This window comes from Neophocaena asiaeorientalis, unplaced genomic scaffold (assembly GCF_003031525.2).
Source record: "Neophocaena asiaeorientalis asiaeorientalis breed wild unplaced genomic scaffold, Neophocaena_asiaeorientalis_V1.1 scaffold558, whole genome shotgun sequence".
NCBI lineage: Eukaryota > Metazoa > Chordata > Mammalia > Artiodactyla > Phocoenidae > Neophocaena > Neophocaena asiaeorientalis.
Window position 1 is genome coordinate 1,182,908 of NW_020172780.1, and position 21,262 is coordinate 1,204,169.

The following is a 21,262-nucleotide window of genomic DNA, read 5'->3' on the forward strand; positions in this document are numbered from 1 at the left end:
AAGAGGGAGGAGGGATGGGGGAGGGAAGAAGGAAGGAGGAAGGCTCCGAACACACACCTAGCATCCTGGCTGACCAGCTGAGGAAGGAAGGGCCCTGACCTGAGGTGGGAGCTGGTCTGCGGGGCATCTCAAGGGCTCTGACTTGAATGTGGGACTTTGAGATGGGTCAGACAAACAGGTGCATGAAAGACGCAGCCTGGAGCTGAGAGAGAGGGCAGGATGAGACTCACTGGGGAGCCTGGCATGGGGGTGTCCTCTAGGCTGGGGGGATGGATAGGCTTGCTGGGGACAACACAGAAAAAAAGCAACAAGGGAAGAATGAGGCCCCAGTAGCGCCCACATTCCAGGCTGGGTGGGCGAGAAGCAGCCAGCAAAGGGGTTGGGGGCTCTAGGACAGTCCCCAAAGCCAGGGAGCATGTTCCAGGCAGCAGAGCTCAGGCAGGGACTGCCCACCAACCGCCCAGCAGGCTTCTTGGGACCCGGTATGCCTGTGGCCTAAAGTGGCCTATCTCCAACGCTCTTCTTCTCTTGGGAAGCGATTTCAGCCAGAGCCACAGCCCAGATCCAGTGCTGCCTGGGAACTCACCTTTCCTCCTTGTTTTTGCAGATACACTCCCCAATAATCTCCTTGATTTCAGGATCATGCACTTTCTCAAAGCTGGCCGGCTTGATGCCCTGAAGATGACATGAGCAGAGTCACCTAATACCAAATTGGGGTCTGTTTCTTGCGCACCTCACACTCACCCCAGCAGAAGAGAAGGCAGGAAGTGCATAAGCCTTGTTTGGGGTTGGGGTTGGGGTCGGGGGGGCTGTTTCAGTCTAAGTCCCCACTGAAGGGCTGTCGGGAGTAGTGAGGTCCGGGGAAGAGAAAGATTCAGGGGACACTCAGAGCAGACATCAATGATGCTCACTCTGCCCAACCCAGCTCCCCACAAGGGAGCATGTGCACTCTTACTGCACAGCAGAGGGGGCGGGAGAGGCACACCTGCCCAAGGCCACCCACCAGCCAGCCAGGGCCTCCCATGCCAGCTGCCCAGAGGGTCTTGGAGGCTGGAAAAGGAACCCTAAAGAGCTGGCCTTTCTCGCCACAGCCCCCTGGAGGGTGCAGAGGTCACTATGTGGTCGCCGTTGCTGGCCCCACTGTGGTCACCGGTGGGGCTGACTTCCAAGGCCTGGTGGCTTGAGGGGGCTGCAAGCAAGCATCTGTGCCACGGAATTCCAGAGCCAGCAGCCACATCAGATGACTTTCAGGCAGCGGGAGCAGGAGGTGGCTGAGCATTCATGCTGACCATAGACCCAGCGGGTGCTAGGGGTGTGCAGCCAGAGGCAAGGGGGCAGCAGTGTCAATCCCACAAGCAGATAGGATTCCAGGAGAAACGGGCTGGACTGCCGGGCTTATTTGCAATCTGTTCAGGATGGGGTTTGTGGGGAGGGGATCCTGGTTTTTAAACATTTTGAACACAGTGAGGGCTCAACCATCATGTTCTTCCTCCTTCAAAACGACTTTGTCTTCAAAGGTCTTGTCCTGGCTTGTTTTTTTGTTTTTTTAAAGCATACATTTTCCCACAGAAAGGGATGGGGGAGAGGGGAGGCGCACCCCCAGCCGAGAGGCAGACCTGGGAGTGCAGTATCCCCAGCAGCTCCCACCACCCAGCTGGGGCCCCATGGTGCCCACCAAACCCCTGCCCACGACCCCTAGCCATAACCAACGGGGGTCAGGTTATGCCTGACATGCAGGGGAGTCTGTGCAGCAACAGACACAGCACCCTGGGTTTCAGAAGCAGATAAGGGGTCCCCCTAAGATGAGAACCCCGTGCCACACCACTGAAGCCAACAGAAAAGTTTACCTATGCCAGAAAGAAAGGCCACAGTCCTACGGGGGTGGGGGCAGGTGGTCTGAGAAAGTATAAATACAGGTAAGTGTGTACGTACACTGTCATTTAAATCTCTGGAGCTGAGGCCCCCAAAGCAGGTGAAGAATGTACCAGAAGAACAAGTGGCTGTTTTGAAGGGGCTCGCGTCTCTGGGCTCAGAAGCACAGAGTTGGGGCAGCTGAGAACTATGGGCACCAAGACCCCAAGAGACCCCCAAGGACAGGAGCAGATGCCGGAGGCTGGACCAGTGTGTGGGTGTAGCGTGAGGGCCCAGAGGACCCAGAGCACAAGGGTGTTATTGCAAACAGAGGAAACACCAAGGATCAGGGGATGCACCTTTCATCTGATTTCCTCAAGGAGGCAAGGTGGGGCCGAGCCTAGCTTTACCCAAACCAACATGGGTCCACGTAGGAGCCGTGGGACCCTGACTAGCGTCCTGTCTCCCAGGGCCTAAATGGGAGGCAGCAGGGCTGGTGGAAGAACCAGAGTGGCCGAGGAGCACGTGCCCAGGGGACTCAGTCCCTGTCTCCCCAAGCCCAGCAGAAGGACCACCACCCCATCCACATGTGCAACCCGAACCAAGGTCAGCAGCTGCTCCACCTGCACCCTGGGCACCAGCACCGCTTCAAGGCCTGGCAACGCAGCTCTAACCTCCCTTGGGTCCCTCCCCTGTCCTCCTGGAGGACCACTGCCCACAGCCGATGGGCCCACCTCTCCGGTCAGCACCACTGGGGAGCTGCACGCCTATCTGTGGGTCTCTGACCCATGCCCACAAGTGCTGCCAACCAAGGATTCTCTCTTCCCACCTTGCACCCTCAGCGGCACACAGGAGGGGCTCAAAGCAAATAAATGACCAATAGATAACTTAGAATTAAGAACCAAAGGACAAAAGCAAGCTGCAACCTGAGGGAAGGGCTCAAGGTGGAGGGCGGGATAAGGGCGGGCGCTCTGGAGTGGCGAGAACCATGGCTCCTCATGCTTCTGCAGAAGTGAGGAGGCTGCATCGGGGGCGGGGGCGAGGCAACCAGCACTCGGGTGGTGGGGCCTTGGGGCCGCAGGTGCAAATGGACAGTGAGCTACCAGGGCCCAGAAAAGCCACAGCCACAGCTGCCCTGCCCTGGATGCTCCCCTTGCGTTCCCCACCCAGCGGGACAGCCACAGGGAGAAGAACAGGATGCTGTTTTCACAACTGAAACCATCCAGTTAAAGCCTAGGGACATGCCAGAAGATGGGAAAGCCAGCAGCCCCCAGGTGGCACAGAGGAGGGGTTCTATGGACAGGTCGCCTGGGCACCTCCTGGAGAGGCCCCTTGAGTGCTCCAGCCCCGCAGCGCTGCGTGAGGCCCCAGTGACAGCCTCCAGGATCCGCCCACGGCCCACATTACAACTGCTGCTACTCCATCACAGCTCAGAGACCTGAGTTACCCCCTAAGCCTCTATTTCCCCATCTGTAAAATGGCTTCCTTCCCGTCCTCACACAGCTTCTGTGAGGATTTTACAAAGCACACAGAGCCCAGTGCGGGACACACAGCCCGTCACAGTGGCCGGTGGACTCACACAGGTGACCTTCCTGTAGATCTGGGCAGCGTTCTGGCACTCTGAGTAGGGGTACTCCGAGGTGGCCATCTCCAGCATACACATCCCGAAGGCGTAAACATCCACGGACTCATCGTAATGCTCCTCGTACATCTCTGGCGCCATGAACTCGGGGGTACCTGCGCCCAGGAGCAAAAGATGCAGGGTCAGTGGTCACTGAGCCCAGGAGACCCTTGGGCCTCTCAGAGCCCCACGCCTCCTCCCCCATCCACAAGCCAAGGCTGGCCCTGCCCCCATGCTCCTTGTCATTGGTCCTGGAATGCAGGATTCAAACAGGATTCTGCTTTACTGACAGAAGTTCCCCAAACCTCCCCCTGGACCCTCCTGATTCCAGGTTGGATCAGTTCACAGCGCCATCCGCTGACCACAGAGCTAGGAGACCATTACTTCCCAGGAGACAGGGTTTGTGCCAGAAATGGCAGAGGTGCCTCTTTGAGGAGGCAGAAGCCTGAGCACACCCGTCCTGGCCACAGGCCCAGATAACCCCAAGCAGACGAAAACGTGTGGCCACCACAGAGCTCCTTAAACTGCAAAACCCCAGAAAGCCTCCCATGTCCCTAGACAAGCAGAGCACCCAGCAGCCCAGACGGTGATCATCTTCGCTGAAGATGGCTGCCTGGGGACAGCTGGGCAGGCGCCATTCACCTGGCAGGTACCAGCTAGGTGTTATGGTGAGAACTGCCCATCCTTTCTATGCACAAGAGATTTTAAAATAACGCCTACTCTGAATTTTTAAGGCCATGAGAGACTCACATCGGCTGAGTCAAATAAGCCATATATACGACTGCACAGGCAGGCTGACCGTCCCATGTAAAACGATAAGCACAGACCAAAATGACTCATCTAGGAGGTGGGGTTATGGCTGCTTTTTCCTTTAGTTACACTAGTCTGGTGTTTTTAATTTTCCTGTAACAAACATTTGCTTTAAAAATCACAAACTCCTTTTATTAAAATAGGTCCAGCTGAGCACCTGTCAAGCTGAATGCAAAGAAAAGGGGCCATCAATTTCAATAAGGCTGCTTTTAATTTTCACTTCTCCATCTTTGTGGACTTTGGAAGATTCTCAAAAGGTTCCAGTTTTCTTGAAAAGCAGATGCAAAACAGCACAGACTATTGGGTTAAAAAGCACGGGGGGTTGTGGGGGGACCTGGGATGCAGAGAGATTAAGGGTGATTTTAATTTTTTCTCCTTTACCTATAATTTCAAATTTAAGATGTACTATATGTTTAGTAAAAAAAGTTAACAGTTTGGGTAAAAAAATGGGAAAAACAAGAATCTATGTTATGATTTACATACATTGCATAAAGAATTCTGGAAGATTCCATCAGAAATAATGATGAGTAGAGAGAAAACAGGAGTTCAAGGGACCTTGCACAAGGAATTTTTCATCCTTTTGGGCTTTTGAACCATATGACTGTACTGAAAATTTTTTGCACTTGGCTATATCCATCTATAGGGGAAGAGGGAGAAAGGAGCCTCAGGGCTGCTGGCAAGAAGCTGGGAGCTGAGCTGGCCTGGGGGGACCCCACTCACCTGGTCAGGACTCCCAATCACCCAGCTCAGTCTCTTCTGAGACCCTTGGGAACCAGGAATGCTGCTTTACAGGAAATACCCCAAGGCCCCCAGATGTCCTGGCTTTGGGGGGGTGGGTAGGGTGGGCAGTGGGTGTGTGTGGGCCCCAGCTCCAATCCGGGATGGTGGCGGATGCCAATTCTGCACATGCGCTTGGGCCACAGACACTGAACCTTTTTCTCTTTCCTTACAATGTAGGCATTTAAATTTACATGTTAAGAAGAGAGACACCTGTCTCTCCAGGGACCTCTGGGCACATCTCCTCAGCCCCATGGCCCTGCATCCCCCACATCCCAGCCTCCATGGCTGTGAACACCTGCAGGAAGGACTGCGCCCACTTCACCTCCACCTACTCAGGACCCAGCACAAACGCAGTGAGAGCACACCATGACAGCGTCAGATCCAAGCGGCCCTCAGGGACAAACCCCACAAGGGTCATGGATAGCATCTGGGAGGCTGCCACCCAGATGTCTCAAGTGGGCTATGTCTTATCTGCACAGAACCTCTCTGATGGCTGCACCCAGAATGGGTCCACAGCATCAACCACCCCTCAGGTACCCTGGACACAGCATGGAGGGGAAAGCGTCATCCTAGGGGATCCCCCACCTGACCACAGAGCCCCCCACACTCAGCTAAGACCCCTTGCTGAGGCCAGGGCCTTGCTGTCCAGGGCCTATTTAGATGCGTTAATCAGCCCCCACTTACAATGAGTGTGGAGTCTCGTGGGCTCCGGCTGAGCAAAAGGTGGGGTGATCAGGGAGCCCCATGAAATCAGGCACCCTTTGTGGGGCTCACTGTGCCTCCTGGAAACACCCAGGCTTCATCTCACCCCAACAACTGGAAAGTCCATTTCCAAGAGGGAAAAGAGGCACCAAGGAAATCCCCACTTCCAAGGCCAAATCTGCAAAACCTGCCTGGAAACCTCCAGCAGCTCACAGGCCTTGGGGGTGTGCCCCACAGCTAGACCCTCACCTGCTCCACTTATTTCACAGATAGGGAACTGAGGCCTGGGTCAACCCTTGCCCTACCACTCAGCTTCCCTGTTCAGCCGGAGGCCCCATGTTCACAGGGCACCCCCAGTGGCCACCCTGCCCCAGATGTCACATTCCAAACCCACTACCCTGCCAGAGAAGTTTCCAAATTCCCACCGGTTTCATTTTCCACAAACAGGTCAAGTTCTGTCTCCAACCATACAGCAAAACCATGAACTCGCAAAGCCCTGAATCACCCTCTCATTCTGCTTATGTGGGAAGAAGCCCTCGCATCACGGCACGCAGGAGAGCCTCTCCCAATCCCACCTGATCCAAGCTTCCAGAGCCACATCCTGGAGCCACCTGACCCTGCAGCACACTGGCATTTTCCAGACATCTTGAACCCCGTGAATGGCTGCCCCACAGTCCCTCCAAGCACTCTCTTTGCAAAGCCTGGAGGGGCTCCCACCGGGCCTGGTGGACACATAGTGCCCACTGTGTATCAGGACCACACCAGGACCCCACACGGTGCTGGCACGAGCTGCAGACCATCTCCTCATGGCAACTACAGCAACAGAGTGGCTTCTCAGAGGAGGACAAGAAATGCAGAGACAGGAACGGCCAGCAAACTGCCATCCACATGGAATCCCTCAGCCCCCATGCCCCACACGCTCACTCCGTGCCCCAAAGTACCCCAAGGGGTCCTTTCTGTGGGCCTCAGGGCCTGGGGCACCCTACCCACCCCTCAGCCCACTGAAGCCAGCTCCAGCCTCACTGACCACAAAGTCCCCACATCCCTCTGTCCTCCGGACCTCCTTCCCACTCCCAAGTACCCACAGTACTAACAGCCCCTTGGTGCCAGTCAGCCTCACCACCCAAGGGACAGAACCAAGGGACTCACAGGGCATCCAGGGCTGCAGCCCGGCAGAGGGGCACAGGAAGGGAGCAGAGCTAGTGCACCTCACTCTTGCGGGACGGTGACCCCGAGGGGTGGGGAGGTGCCCTGGAGACGGGCTTACCTATCACACTCTTGGCAAAGGATGCTCTCTTGAGGGTGGCCAGGCCCAAGTCGCCAATCTTCACAGACCCTGTGGGTCCGGTGATAAAGATGTTGTCGCACTTGAGGTCCCGATGGATGATGGGGGGCGTCCTGGTGTGCAGGAACAGCAGGCCCTTCAGGATCTGCCGGCACCAGCTGCGCAGGACCTTGGGCTTCATCACCTTGAACCGCTTCAGGTACCTGCGGGTGGGGGTGCGGCTCACCGACGGCTCGTGTGGGGAAGGGGCTTCCGATTGCTGGGGGCTGTGTACTTATCACCCAAACAGGGGCACTTCTGAGAGAGGGGTGCTGGCCACACCAGCCAGGACCACCCCAAGCAGATAGGATGTCTGGGGCCTCAGCCATCGCGACTCTTGAGCCCTGGGTCAAGCCCACCCCGAGGCCCCGGCTGGCTGGGCAGGTGGCATGCTCACGTCTTCAGCGTCCCCGAGGTCATCAGTTCAGTCACCAGCACGATGCACCGCTTCCCCCTGGCACTGGACTCCCAGAAGTCATAGAAGCGCACAATGTTGGGGTGCTGCAGGCCCTTCAGCATCTCAGCCTCCTCCTTAAACCGCTGCCTCTCCAGTTTGGTGAGCTTCCGGTCCTAGGGAGAAACACACACAGGCTGAGAGGGACGCCCCGCGCAGCCTCAGGCAGAGGCCTTCTAGGGAGTCAGGGCCAGGAATCTGCCAGGCCACTCACTCGTCTCCTTCCACACAGAGCACAGCAGATGGAAAGGACTAGACATCTAGGGTCGAGGGAAGTCTGACCCAAGTCCTTCCCCTCTTTATCCACAGAGAGCAGAGCAGGCCTCTGACATAGAAAGCCGGCACAAGCTGCTCCTGGCTCTCCGACATCTGCAACATAGGACCCTGAAGCCTCATTGACCCTGAATGAGCTCCTCCTTGCTCAAGAAGGGCTGAGGCAACATGGTCTCGGGAACCAGAGACACCTCCAAAACCCACACTGCAATACTCATGAGCTTCTCCCCTAAAAACAGCTCTGAAACCTTGCTCCCTCCACACCTACTTATTGAGTATTATTAAAAGAAAGAAGCATCCATTTACTTCTAATTTACACATAACTTTGAGAATACGTTCACAACCACAGCAGATGACAACCGGAAAATCAGGAGATGCTGACAAGAGACAAGAACAGAGAAGAAGAGCAGAGTCCCAGCCATGCCTGCATCAGTCCCAGAGGACATGGCAGACACACCTCCTGGGGCCTGGGAACGCCTGCACCTTGAGCACTAAGTTGGACCTTAAGTTTAAGTGGGGAACTATAACACCACCATCAAAGTACTACGAGTCACCTCTGGGGTGTCGCCCATAAGTGTGCTCCAGCCACAACTCTGGAGGAAGACCACTGACACCCGCAGCACATTCCAATACCGCAAGCACCTTGTTTGTCCCCACCCCATCTGCTCCAGCATTTCCCTGACCCCCATCCATCACCAACCCTGCCCCCTGCCTCATCCCGCCCCTGCAGCCTAGATCCTGGCCCTTCCCTTCCTAAAACCTTCCAAAGGATTCCCACCTCAGAGCACTCAGAGCTCTGTTGTTTTCAACTTCAGCTCATGGATGAATCTTACCTCTAGGGACCCCAGCATGGCCTTCTCCCCAAGCCTGAGTGTGTACCCCCAGTGTCACCTCCATCACAGCCCAATCAGCCCACAAAGCCCATGCCTTCACCCTCCCACCAGGAGGACTCTCAGAAAGAAACATAAATACAAATGAACACAAAACGTCAAGTTTTGAGGAGTTCTAGGAAAACAGAAATGGGATAAATCTGGACAAATGGAGCAAGAAATCAGAGCTGAAAAAAATCACAGGCCAAAACCCCTCGGGTCCTTAGAAAGACCTCAGAGGACATCAAGCCAGACTCCAACCAATTCAAAGAGAAGAGGAGGGCCCTGGAATCATGACGAGATCAGCTGGTTAAGGAATCCTATCCCAAGTGGCACAGTACGCATTAGGCATTCTCCCTCCCGCCAGGCCCACCCCAACAAGCCCTCATCAGACACTCCACGCACAAGTGGAACTGGACCGCATAACCAGCAGCACAGCAAAGACATACCAAGACTGATCCCAGAAAAACAAACAATTCAGGGACAAGTGACTTCAAAAGAAAAGTCTAGTTCATGTCCTCAAAGATCTAAGAGGCTGACACACATAGATAAGAGCAGCTTCTGCTTAAAAAGAAACAATCAAGGAAGAGCTTTTGCAAATTAAAGCTCCATATTTTAAGAATAAGATATTCTGTAATCTAATGAAACACTAAATACAAAAAAGTAACCATTTAACCAAGACAATAACATGGAAACGTGTTCTACTCATCAAGGGTGATGCTTTGTTTCAGAAAATAAGTCAAGCCACCAACGTATCCTCAATACGTGTATTTGACATGGGAGTTACATCTAGAATACAGATGGAACTCCCATACCTCAACAATAAAGACATGAACAGCAAAGTCACAAAAGAAGATGCAGAAATGGTCAATGAGCACATGAAAACATGCTCAGCATCATGAATCACCAGGAAAATGCCAATTACAAGCACAAGATACCACTTCACACCCACCAGAAGGGCTAAAATAAAAAGATGGATCATTCCAACCACTGGGCATCTGAGAGCAGCTGATCCCTCTGGGCACACAGCTGTTGGAAGTGCAAGCTGGCACAAGCCTCAGTGAGCCCTTGGCAGGTTCACCCCTGCTCTAGATCCAGCCACTCCCCTCCAAGGTAACCACCCCAAAACAAAGGATTGAGAGCAGCTCCATTCATAATATCTCCCAAACTCCAGAAAAGGCAGAACTCACAGGTGGGGTTGAAACCAGAACAAGGGCTTGCCTCTTTGGTGGGGGAAGATGCAGGAGCTGAGAACCTGGGGGGGTGTGGGGGGCGACGGGAACACTCACTCGACATTGTAACAGAGGACAAGGGTTACACCTTCGCATGCATCTGTCAAAGCTCATCAGCTATGCACTTGAGATCTGTGTTTCATTATGTGTAAGTTATACCTCCATTTTTCAAATGTAAAAAATAAAGTGAAAGCATCTGAAAACCAAATGAGAGAAATAGAAGAAAAACATCAAGAGGCATGAAAGAACCAGCTGGAAGTCCTAACAACAAGGAACAGGAGTTATACGAGCAGAAAACAGATATCAGCAAGGAGGAAGATAGCAGAATAGCATTTCCCTGAGCTAAAAGAACTATTTAGAATAAAAGCAAGTGCCGAGGCCAGGTCAGAGTAAATGAAAAGTGACCCACCTCCAGTCTCATTCCAGCAAAACTGAGATTCCCAAAGACTGAGATCAAGTTCTACCTGCTGAGGAACACCCAGACAGGCATCCAGTCTCACCGGCAACACTGGCAACAAACCTGGAATTTGGTGCCGGCTCAAACCTGGAATTCTATCACCAGCCAAAGGGACATCAAACCACGAGGCCCAAAGACTTATTCTCAGACACTCGAGAACCCAAAGGTTACTTCCCAGCACCCTAGGTGAAACAGCTACTGGAAGTGTTTCTGCAAAACATAGAACAACACAGAAAGGAACTTGGTGAGGCCAACTCCACTGGCCCACAATGGACGACTGAACTTGGCTGCACCAGGTGAAGGAAACCAGAAAGGACGTGGGGTTGCCCCACTGTGCCACTCCCTGCCCCAACAGATAGCTTTGGGCGATGACATTTCAGTTATATTTCAGTTACTAGACCTTCCAATGGTCTAGTCACTGTTTCTAGAGGAAACTCACAGGATTATTTATAGTTATAATAAAAACTGTTTCTGCCAATATTTCAGCATCAACCAACAGCAAAGTTAAAGATTTCATTATATTATAGTTCGGAGCAAAAGGTTCATGTTATAAATAACATAACTAACAAAGCTAACATATGTGCCCTGCATATGCTATAGTTTTCATTTTTAGATGCCAGCTAAACAGGATAAATCCAAGACCTGAGTATAATACAGAAGTCAGCTCTTTAATGACAGCGCCTCTTGGAGCTGGACTGGGTGTGGAGGTGGGAGGGAGCAGACCTTATTTTATGTTCTAAGCCACTGCGCTATTTTTAACTAGGTGACACACCACTTGATAATTTAAAAGGTCAGTTGGCATGTCCTCAGAGAACTGCCCAGAGCCGTCGCAGTGTGCTGCCCAGCGTCCCCCTCTCAGAGCTGGCCGGGGTCCTTTTCAGTTTGTTGATTGCTGGCTGGCCCCATTAGCTCAGTGACTCCATGGAGGCAGGACCACCCCAGTGACTGACGATGCATCATCACTCTTTATGGGGTGAATTCAGTAATTGAGGTGCTGGGGGCTCAAGTCATGAATCAGGATAGGAAGAGGGCACCTGAGCCCTTTGAGAACCCCCAATCCTGCCAAAGTCAGGTTGCTCTTGAGGTCTGGTGTTGAGTGGTGGGCTCTGGCTGCTCACATAGTACCACTATGGGACAGTTCACCCCCACCGCACAGGGAGGTGAGTTCTCTTAGACCAGCCTCCCTCCCGCCAGGTCCCTGGTGGTGGATTAATTATTGGTAAATTATTTATTGGGTAAAGATGGCGAGAGTCAATCAGATTATAAAGGATAAAAGCATTCTGGGACAATGCTGGCTCTTGTCTCCTATAGGGAAAAGGTCCAGCCAGTCACAGATGGCACCCTCGGAGTGGGGACAGGGAGGACGGGTGGTCAAGGTGCTTAGAGGAAGAAAGCCCTGGGTCCGACAGGCCCTCCCAGGCCACCCAGGGGACCAGCTCTGCCCAACACCACCACCAGTGAGGGCTGAAGCCATTAGACGCAAATGGCCATACCGTCTGCTCGCAGGGGATTCTGTGACCATCTCCTTTCGCCAGGCAAAGCCCAGCCAACCCCACGATGAGCAGAGCTGCCCGGCGGCCCTCAGTCCTGCCAGGGAAAGGCAGGATCCACACACACAGTACAGAGACGGGACATGAGTAGCAGGGAGAGAATGCCCAGAACAGCCAAACTCCTGGGGGTGGCAACCTGGACCTCGCTCCAACCCCGTTTGGTCATAAAACAAAAGAAAGCCTCAAGGGTCTTTGTTGAGAACAGTCCCATGTACAGGGAATCACTCCAGGACAGGGGCTCTGGGGACAGAATGGGCCCAAGGGTGGGCGGTCACTGGCCCTGCCTAGTATCTCTGCACACTCTAGGCCCCAGATCCCATTGGTGGGAACAGCCTTCCCAAGTCTAGAGGATTTGACCCAGGCTCAACCCGCTGCAGAGCTGGCCCATTCCTCACCACTCTTTCACCATGAAGCAGAGAGAAGGCGCAGAGTCTGGGGTCCAGGTAGGTGCAAAGGGAGCGGAGATGTCAGTGGAGAAGAAGAGGATGCTTGGTCCCCCAAGTCCTGCTTCTGGCGAGGGTCATGTACCTCTCTCAGTCACCAGATGGTCACTGAGGCTCTGGGCATGCAGGAAAGGGCTGTGGACAATCTCGGGGGGGGGAGTGGCAGGTAACAGATAAATACACAATTACAGTGCACCAAAAAACAGAGGAAAGGGACAGGAGGGTGGGGCAGCTAGGGGCACCCCTGAACCAGAGAACACCCCCATGGCTTGGGGAGAAGGGCAGCCCCCACCGACCTAGGGCACTGGCAGGGTAGGGATCCCAGGAAGAAGCATCCTGTATGAGGGAGTGAGGTCCCAGAAAGAGTGGGCTGACTGTAGTTTACGTCAGCACAGGGGCTGGCGGCTGCAGGGACAGCAGGCAGGTGGCTCACCAGGGGTATCCTGACCTCTCAAGAGCTGAGCTCCACCAGGTAAGCAAAGGAGAGCTCTGGACAGAGGGTAATATCTCATGCTTTGGGTTGTGACCTGTTCCCTCTAATATTTAGTGTGGTTTTCTGGAAGATAAAGGTTATTTTATTGTTTTAATTTAACATCTTTATTGGAGTATAATTGCTTGACAATGTTGTGTTAATTCCTGACCACTCCTCTGGGTGGTCACAAAGCACCAGGCTGATCTCCCTGTGCTATGCGGACGCTTTCCACTAGCTACCTATTTTAAATTTGGTAGTGTATGTAGGTCAATGCTCTTCTCTCACTTCGTTCCAGCTTACCCTTCCCCCTCCCTGTGTCCTCAAGTTCATTCTCTATGTCTACGTCTTTATTCCTGTCCTGCCCCTAGGTTCATCAGAATAATTTTTTTTATAATTCCATATATATGTGTTAGCATAGGGTATTTATTTTTCTCTTGCTGACTTACTTCACTCTGTATGACAGACTCTAGGTCCATCCACCTCACTACAAATAATGCAACTTTGTTTCTTTTTATGGCTGAGTAATATTCCATTGTATGTATGTGCCACATCTTCTTTATCCATTCATCTGCCGAGGGACACTTAGGTTGCTCTCATGTCCTGGCTATTGTAAATAGAGCTGCAATGAACATTGTGGTACATGACTCTTTTTGAATTACAGTTTTCTCAGGGTATATGCCCAGTAGTGGGATTGCTGGGTCATATGGTAGTTCTGTTTTAGTATTTTAAGGAACCTCCATACTGTTCTCCATAGTGGCTGTATCAATTTACATTGCCACGAACATGCAAGAGGGTTTCCTTTTCTCCACACAGTCTCCAGCATTTATTGTTTGTACATTTTTTTTTTTGGTAGATTTTTTGATGATGGCCATTCTGACCAGTGTGAGGTGATACCTCATTGCGGTTTTGACCTGCACTTCTCTAATGATTAGTGATGTTAAGCATCCTTTCATGTGTTTGTTGGCAATCTGTATATCTTCTTAGGAGAAATGTCTATTAGGTCTTCTGACTATTTTTGCATTGGGTTGTTTGTTTTTTTGATATTGAGCTGCATGAGCTGTTTGTATATTTTGGAGATTAATCCTTTGTCAGTTGTTTCGTTTGCAAATATTTTCTCCCATTCTGAGGGTTGTCTTTTCATCTTTTTTATGGTTTCCTTTGCTGTGCAAAAGCGTTTAAGTTTCATTCAGTCCAATTTGTTTATTTTTGTTTTTATTTCCATTTCTCTAGGAGGTGGGTCAAAAAGGATCTTGCTGTGATTTATGTCAAAGAGGGTTCTTCCTATTATTTCCTCTAGGAGTTTTAAAGTGTCTGGCCTTACATTTATGTCTTTAATCCATTTTGAGTTTATTTTTGTGTATGGTGTTAGGGAGTGTTCTAATTCCATTCTTTTACATGTAGCTGTCCAGTTTTCCCAGCACCACTTATTGAAGAGGCTGTCTTTTCTCCATTGTATATTCTTGCCTCCTTTATCAAAAATAAGGTGACCGTATGTGAGTGGATTTATCTCTGGGCTTTCTATCCTGTTCCACTGATATATATTCCTGTTTTTGTGCTAGTACCATACTGTCTTGATTACTGTAGTTTTGTATGTAGTCTGAAGTCAGGGAGCCTGATTCCTTCAGCTCTGTTTTTCTTTCTCAAGATTGTTTTGGCTATTCGGGGTCTTTTGTGTTTCCATACAAATTGTGAAATTTTTTGTTCTAGTTCTGTGAAAAATGCCATTGGCAGATTGATAGGGATTGCATTGAATCTGTAGATTACTTTGGGTGGTATAGTCATTTACACAATGTTGAATCTTCCAATCCAAGAACATGGTATATCTCTCCATCTGTTTGTAACATCTTTAACTTCTTTCATCAGTGTCTTATAGTTTTATGGATACAGGTCTTTCGTCTCCTTAGGTAGGTTTATTCCTAGGTATTTTATTCTTTTTATTGCAATGGTAAATGGGAGTGTTTCCTTAATTTCTCTTTCACATTTTTCATCATTAGTGTATAGGAATGCAAGAGATTTCTGTGCATTAATTTTGTAACCTGCTACTTTACCAAACTCACTGATTAGCTCTAGTAGTTTTCTGGTAGCACCTTTAGGATTCTCTATGTATAGTACCATGTCATCTGCAAACAGTGACAGCTTTACTTCTTCTTCTCCAATTTGGATTCCTTTTATTTCTTTTTCTTCTCTGATTGCTGTGGCTAAAACTTCCAAAATTATGTTGAATAATAGTGGTGAGAGTGGACAACCTTGTCTTTCTCCTGATCTTAAGAGGAAATGCTTTCAGTTTTTCACCACTGAGCAAGACGTTGGCTGTGGGTTTGTCATATATGCCCTTTATTATATTGAGGTAAATTCCCTCTATGCCTACTTTCTGGAGAGTTTTTAACATAAATGGGTGTTGAATTTTGTCGAAAGCTTTCCCTGTGTCTATTGAGATTATCATATGGTGTTTATCCTTCAATTTGTTAATATGGTGTATCACGTTGATAGATTTGCGTATATTGAAGAATCCTTGCATTCCTGGGATAAAACGCACTTGATCATGGTGTATGATCCTTTTTCTTTTTTTAAATTTATTTATTTATTTATTTATTTTTGGCTGTGTTGGGTCTTCATTGCTGTGTGTGGGCTTTCTCTAGTTGCGGTGAGCGGGGGCTACTCTTCGTTGTGGTACGAGGGCTTCTCATTGTCGTGGCTTCTCTTGTTGCAGAGCTTGGGCTCTAGGCGCACAGACTTCAGTGGTGTGGCACACGGGCTTAGCTGCTCCATGTCATGGGGGATCTTCCAGGGCCAGGGCTTGAACCCGTGTCCCTTGCATTGGCAGGCAGATTCTCAACCACTGCACCACCAGGGAAGCCATGTGTATTATCCTTTTAATGTGCTGTTGGATTCAGTTTGCTACTATTTTGTTGACGATTTTTGTACGTATGTTCATCAGTGATACTGGCCTGTAGTTTTCTTTTTTGGTGACATCTTTGTCTGGTTTTGGTATCAGGGTGATGGTGGCCTTCTAGAATGAGTTTGGGAGTGTTTCTCCCTCTGCTATATTTTGGAAGAGTTTGAGAAGGACAGGCGATTAGCTCTTCTCTAAATGTTTGATAGAATTCACCTGTGAAGCCATCTGGTCCTGGGCTTTTGTCTGTTGGAAGATTTTCAATCAGTTTCAATTTCAGTGCTTGTGATTGATCTGTTTATGTTTTCTATTTCTTCCTGGTTCAGTCTCAGAAGGTTGTGCTTTTCTAAGAATTTGTTCATTTCTTCCAGGTTATCCATTTTATTGGCATGTGGTTGCTTGCAGTAATCTCTCATGATTCTTTGTATTTCTGCAATGTCAGTTGTTACTTCTTTTTCATTTCTACTTCTGTTGATTTGAGTCTTCTCCCTTTTTTTCCTGATGAGTCTGGCTAAAGGTTTATAAATTTTGTTTATCTTCTCAAAGAACCAGCTTTTAGTTTTACTGATCTTTGCTATTGTTTCCTTCATTTGTTTTTCATTTATTCCTTTTCTGATCTTTATGATTTCTTTCATTCTGCTAACTTTGGGGGGTTTTGTTCTTCTTTCTCTAATTGCTTTAGGTGTAAGGTTAGTTTATTTATTTGAGATGTTTCTTGTTTCTTGAGGTACAATTGTATTGCTATAAACTTCCCTCTTAGAACTGCTTTTGCTGCATCCCACAGGTTTTGGGAGCAGAAACACTTACAATTGTTATATCTTCTTCTTGGATCGATCCCTTGATCATTATGTAGTGTCCTTCTTTGTCTCTTCTAATAGTCTTTATTTTAAAGTCTATTTTGTCTGATATGAGAATTGCTACTCCAGCTTTCTTTTGATTTCCATTTGTGTGGAATATCTTTTTCCATCCCCTCACTTTCAGTCTGTATGTGTCCCTAGGTCCAAAGTGGGTCTCCTGTAGACAGTCTATATACGGGTCTTGTTTTTGTATCCATTCAGCCAGTCTATGTCTTTTGGTTGGAGCATTTAATCCATTTACATTTAAGGTAATTATCGATATGCATGCTCCTATTACCAGTTTCTTAATTGTTTTCGGTTTGTTTGTTTTTTTTTTGTTTTTGTTTTTTTTTTTTGCGGTACGCGGGCCTCTCACTGTTGTGGCCTCTCCCGTTGCGGAGCACAGGCTCCGGACGCGCAGGCTCAGCAGCCATGGCTCACGGGCCCAGCCGCTCTGCGGCATGTGGGATCTTCCCGGACCGGGGCACGAACCTGTGTCCCCTGCTTCGGCAGGCGGACTCTCAACCACTGCGCCACCAGGGAAGCCCCTCGGTTTGTTTTTGTAGGTCTTTTCCTTCTCTTGTGTTTCCTGCCTAGGGAAGTTCCTTTAGCATTTGTTGTAAAGCTGATTTGGTGGTGCTAAATTCTCATAGCTTTTGCTTGTCTCTAAAGGTTTTAATTTCTCCGACAAAATGGAATGATAACCTTGCTGGGTAGAGTAATCTTGCTTGTAGGTTTTTCTCTTTCACCACTTTAAATATGTCCTGCCACTCTCTTCTGGCTTGAGAGTTTCTGCTGAAAGATTGGCTGTTAACCTTATGGGGATTCCCTTGTATGTTATTTGTTGCTTTTCCCTTGCTGCTTTTAGTATCTTTTCTTTGTATTTAATTTTTGACAGTTTGATTAATATGTGTCTTGGCATGTTTCTCCTTGAATTTATCCTATATGGGACTCTCTGTGCTTCCTGGACTTGATTGACTATTTCCTTTCCCATGTTAGGGAAGTTTTCTACTATAATGTCTTCAAATATTTTCTCAGACCCTTTCTTTTTCTCTTCATCTTCTGGGACCCCTATAATTTGAATGTTGGTGCGTTTAATGTTGTCCTAGAGGTCTCTGAAACTGTCCCCAATTCTTTTCATTCTTTTTTCTTTATTCTGCTCTGCGGTACTTATTTCCACTATTTTATCTTCCAGTTCACTTATCTGTTCTTCTGCCTCAGTTATTCTGCTATTGATTCCTTCTAGAGAATTTTTAATTTCATTTATTGTGTTGTTCATCATTGCTCTTTAGTTCTTCTAGGTCCTTGTTAAACGTTTCTTGTATTTTCTGCATTCTACATCCAAGATTTTGGATCATCTTTACTATCATTACTCTGAATTCTTTTTCAGGTAGACTGCCTATTTCCTCTTCATTTGTTTGATCTGGTGGGCTTTTACCTTGCTCCTTCATATGCTGGGTATTTCTCTGTCTTCTCATTTTGCTTAACATACAGTGTTTGGGGGTCTCCTTTTACCAGGCTGCAGGTTCATAGTTCCCATTGTTTTTTGGTGTCTGCCCCCCGTGGGTAAGGTTGGTTCAGTGGCTTGTGTAGGCTTTCTGGTGGAGGGCAGGGGTGCCTGTGTTCTGGTGGGTGGTGCTGGATCTTGTCTTTCTGGTGGGCAGGGCCACGTCCAGTGGTGTGTTTTGGGGTGTCTGTGAACTTAGTATGATTTTAGGCAGCCTCTCTGCTAATGGGTGGGGCTGTGTTCCTGTCTTGCTAGTTGTTTGGCACAGGGCGTCCAGCACTGGAGCTTGCTGGCTGTTAGGCAGAGCTAGGTCTTAGTGTTGAGACAGAGATCTCTGAGAGAGCTCTCGCCAATTGATATTATGTGGAGCCGGGAGGTCTCTGGTGGTCCAATGTCCTGAACTCAGCTCTGCCACCTCAGAGGCTCAGGCCTGACACCAGGCCAGAGCAACAAGACCCTGTCAGCCACACGGCTCAGAAGAAAAGGGAGAAAAAAGGAAAGAAAAAGAAATAATAAATTAAAAAATAAAACTAAGACTATAAAAATTTTTTTAATTATTAAAATAAAAATAAAATTCAGGTATTCCACAGATGCAGGGCACATCAAGTTGACTGTGGAGATTTAATCCACTGCTCCTGAGGCTGCGCGTTGAAATTTCCATTTCTCTTCTTTGTTCGCACAGCTCCTGAGGTTCAGCTTTGGTTTCAGCCCCACCTCTGCATGTAGGTCGCCCTCAGGCATCTGTTCCCCACCCAGACAGCAGGGGGTTAAAGCAGCGGCTGATTAGGGGGCTCTTGCTCACTCATGCTGGGGAGAGGGAGGGGTACAGTACTTATAATTGGAATGCAGGGCAATCCTGCGGCAGCAGAGGCCAGCATGACGTTTCAACAGCCTGAGGCGCGCCATGTGTTCTCCCGGGGAAGCTGTCCCTGGATCACGGAAGCCTGGCAGGGGCGGGCTGCACAGGCTCCTGGGAGGGGAGGTGTGGATAGTGACCTGTGCTTGCACACAGGATTCTTAGTGGCTGCAGCAGCAGCGTTAGTGTTTCATGCCCGTCTCTGGGTCCAAGCTGATAGCCACAGCTTGCGCCCATCTCTGGAGCTCGTTTAGGTGGTGCTCTGAATCCCCTTTCCTGGCACACCCTGAAACAATGGTGTCTTGCCTCTTAGGCAGGTCCAGACTTTTTCCCGGACTCCCTCCTGGCTAGCTGTTGCACACTAGCCCGCTTCAGGCTGTGTTCACACAGTCAACCCCAGTCCTCTCCCTGGGATCTGACCTCTGAAGCCCAAGCCTCAGCTCCCAGCCCCCTCCCACTCTGGCAGGCGAGCAGACAAGCCTCTCAGGCTGGTGAGTGCTGGTCAGCACTGATATCCTTTTGGGGAGTCTGAGGTCTTGTTCAATAGGTGTTCTGTAGGAGTTGTAGGAGTTGTTCCACATGTATATGTATTTTTGATGTATTTGTTGGGAGGAAGGTGATCTCCCCATCTTACTCCTCCGCCATGTTGAAGGCCCCCCCTTACTGTAGTTTTAAAAATAAATTCACTTCTTTTAAACTCAAGTGCTCTCCTTAGCCACATCTAAGCAATAAAATATGTGAACTCACAGAAGAGGGAAGTATGCTTTTTCTAATTCATTTTAAAACAAAGGCATCAGAGAGCGTGTACTCTAGAGCACGAGCTCGCACCTCTCCATTCTTTGATCAAAGAATACAGTTTTCCTTTGCTTCTGAAAACATAAAATAAAAGATAAACTAAACTAAAATAAAATAAAGGCATCATTATTAAAGTATAAAGTCCTCCTACCGCTGCCTTAAGATGGTTTCCCACTTCTGAGGAAGCGTAGACCCACCATGAAGGGTCTATGGAGTCACAGAAAAAGGAAGATCCCACTGGGCACGGACTGAGAGTAAAATCTCAGGGGACACACAGGTCAGGGAGGGTCGGGCACTTCAACACTCACACCTTCTTTGTCATGGGTGCCAACAAGCTTGTAATTCCCTGAGGAGGAAACATGAACATCACCATCCAGCCCCTCACTGCTATCATAAATAATACCATCTTCTTTGGTGTGGGGCAGTAGATTTAGGTGCACAGATGACTCAAAATTAAGGGCCTTTGCTCTTCTAAGGCCACCCAGGCCGCTGCCCTTCCCACAAAAGGCAGAGCCACCAGCAGCAGCAAGGGCCCCACTGGGCCCCGCCCCTTCTGCCGCCTACAGAAGGACTATGTAAAATTAGGTGCCTTCACCACGTGTGAGCTAGGATCCAACTATGTCATAAGTTTAAGTAGCTATAAAGGACGTCATCTCCAGCATACTGTAAATACCGTTATTATTTTAATGCTCTATGAAATGGTCCCATGGAACTTCATGGTCTTCCAGCTGTATTATAAAAGTACACAAGTGCAGATTCTTATTTCCACTCCACAAACCTAATGTAATACAGTTTTTCCTGAAAGTCTTTACTGATCACCTGGCCACACTCGTCTGTCATAAAATGATGCACGTTGGAATTTAGGGTTTTTATTTCCTATGGTCATACTGCTTTGAGGGCCAAACGTTTTTCTTCTGCGCTGCGTTATTATTACAAAAGAGTAGTGCATAGTTGATCAAACAGATAACAAACTTTTCTGAACACGCAGATCTTACTGAGCCAGGTGGAGCCTGTTCTCTATCACTTCACACATTCTCCATTGGTGAACCTTAATTATCACTGAGGCTGAGCCAGCATCAGTTCTGTTCATCTCTGGTTCACATCAGCCAGCAGATGGGGTGAGGGAGCAGTTATGGTTCCAGCACAGAGAAGTTCTTCAGGACCAGCCGGCAGCCCCATCAGGGCATCCTCCATTTCTATGGACATAGAGTGTGTCACCCCGTCCGTGGGAGCCCCATCCCCAGACCCTCACTAGGGTCTAGAATTACTTTCTGCTCTGGGCAGGGTCAGAGGTGAGGTCCAGGCTGCCTACCCTTTAGGAAGCCCGTATCCCTGGCATGAACACAGTGGGTCCGTTTTGGGACAGGCTCTTTGTGCTGGGCACCCCTGGGGTGGAGGCCTCTGCCCCATGCCCCATCCCAGGCTCTGGGTCATGGGCAAGCTACAGGACCCCATCCACCCCAGGCCCGCCCACCCTCCTCATCACAGGACACAGACCAGGCCATGGTGAGAAGCCAGCGGGAGCTGCCATACTTGG

The 21,262-nt window shown here is 49.4% G+C and overlaps 1 protein-coding gene across 1 annotated transcript in view; it reads right to left on the reverse strand.

Annotated features, from left to right (window-relative positions):
- The window catches only part of WNK2 (WNK lysine deficient protein kinase 2), a 151,721-nt gene that overhangs the window by 103,039 nt on the left and 27,420 nt on the right, over positions 1-21,262 (reverse strand). The window contains exons 3-6 of the mRNA XM_024741334.1: positions 7,486-7,658; positions 7,032-7,252; positions 3,431-3,588; positions 587-675 (exon numbers count right to left, since the gene is read on the reverse strand). Coding sequence (XP_024597102.1) covers positions 587-675; positions 3,431-3,588; positions 7,032-7,252; positions 7,486-7,658 — 641 coding nt within the window. The remainder of the gene's footprint in view (positions 1-586; positions 676-3,430; positions 3,589-7,031; positions 7,253-7,485; positions 7,659-21,262) is intronic.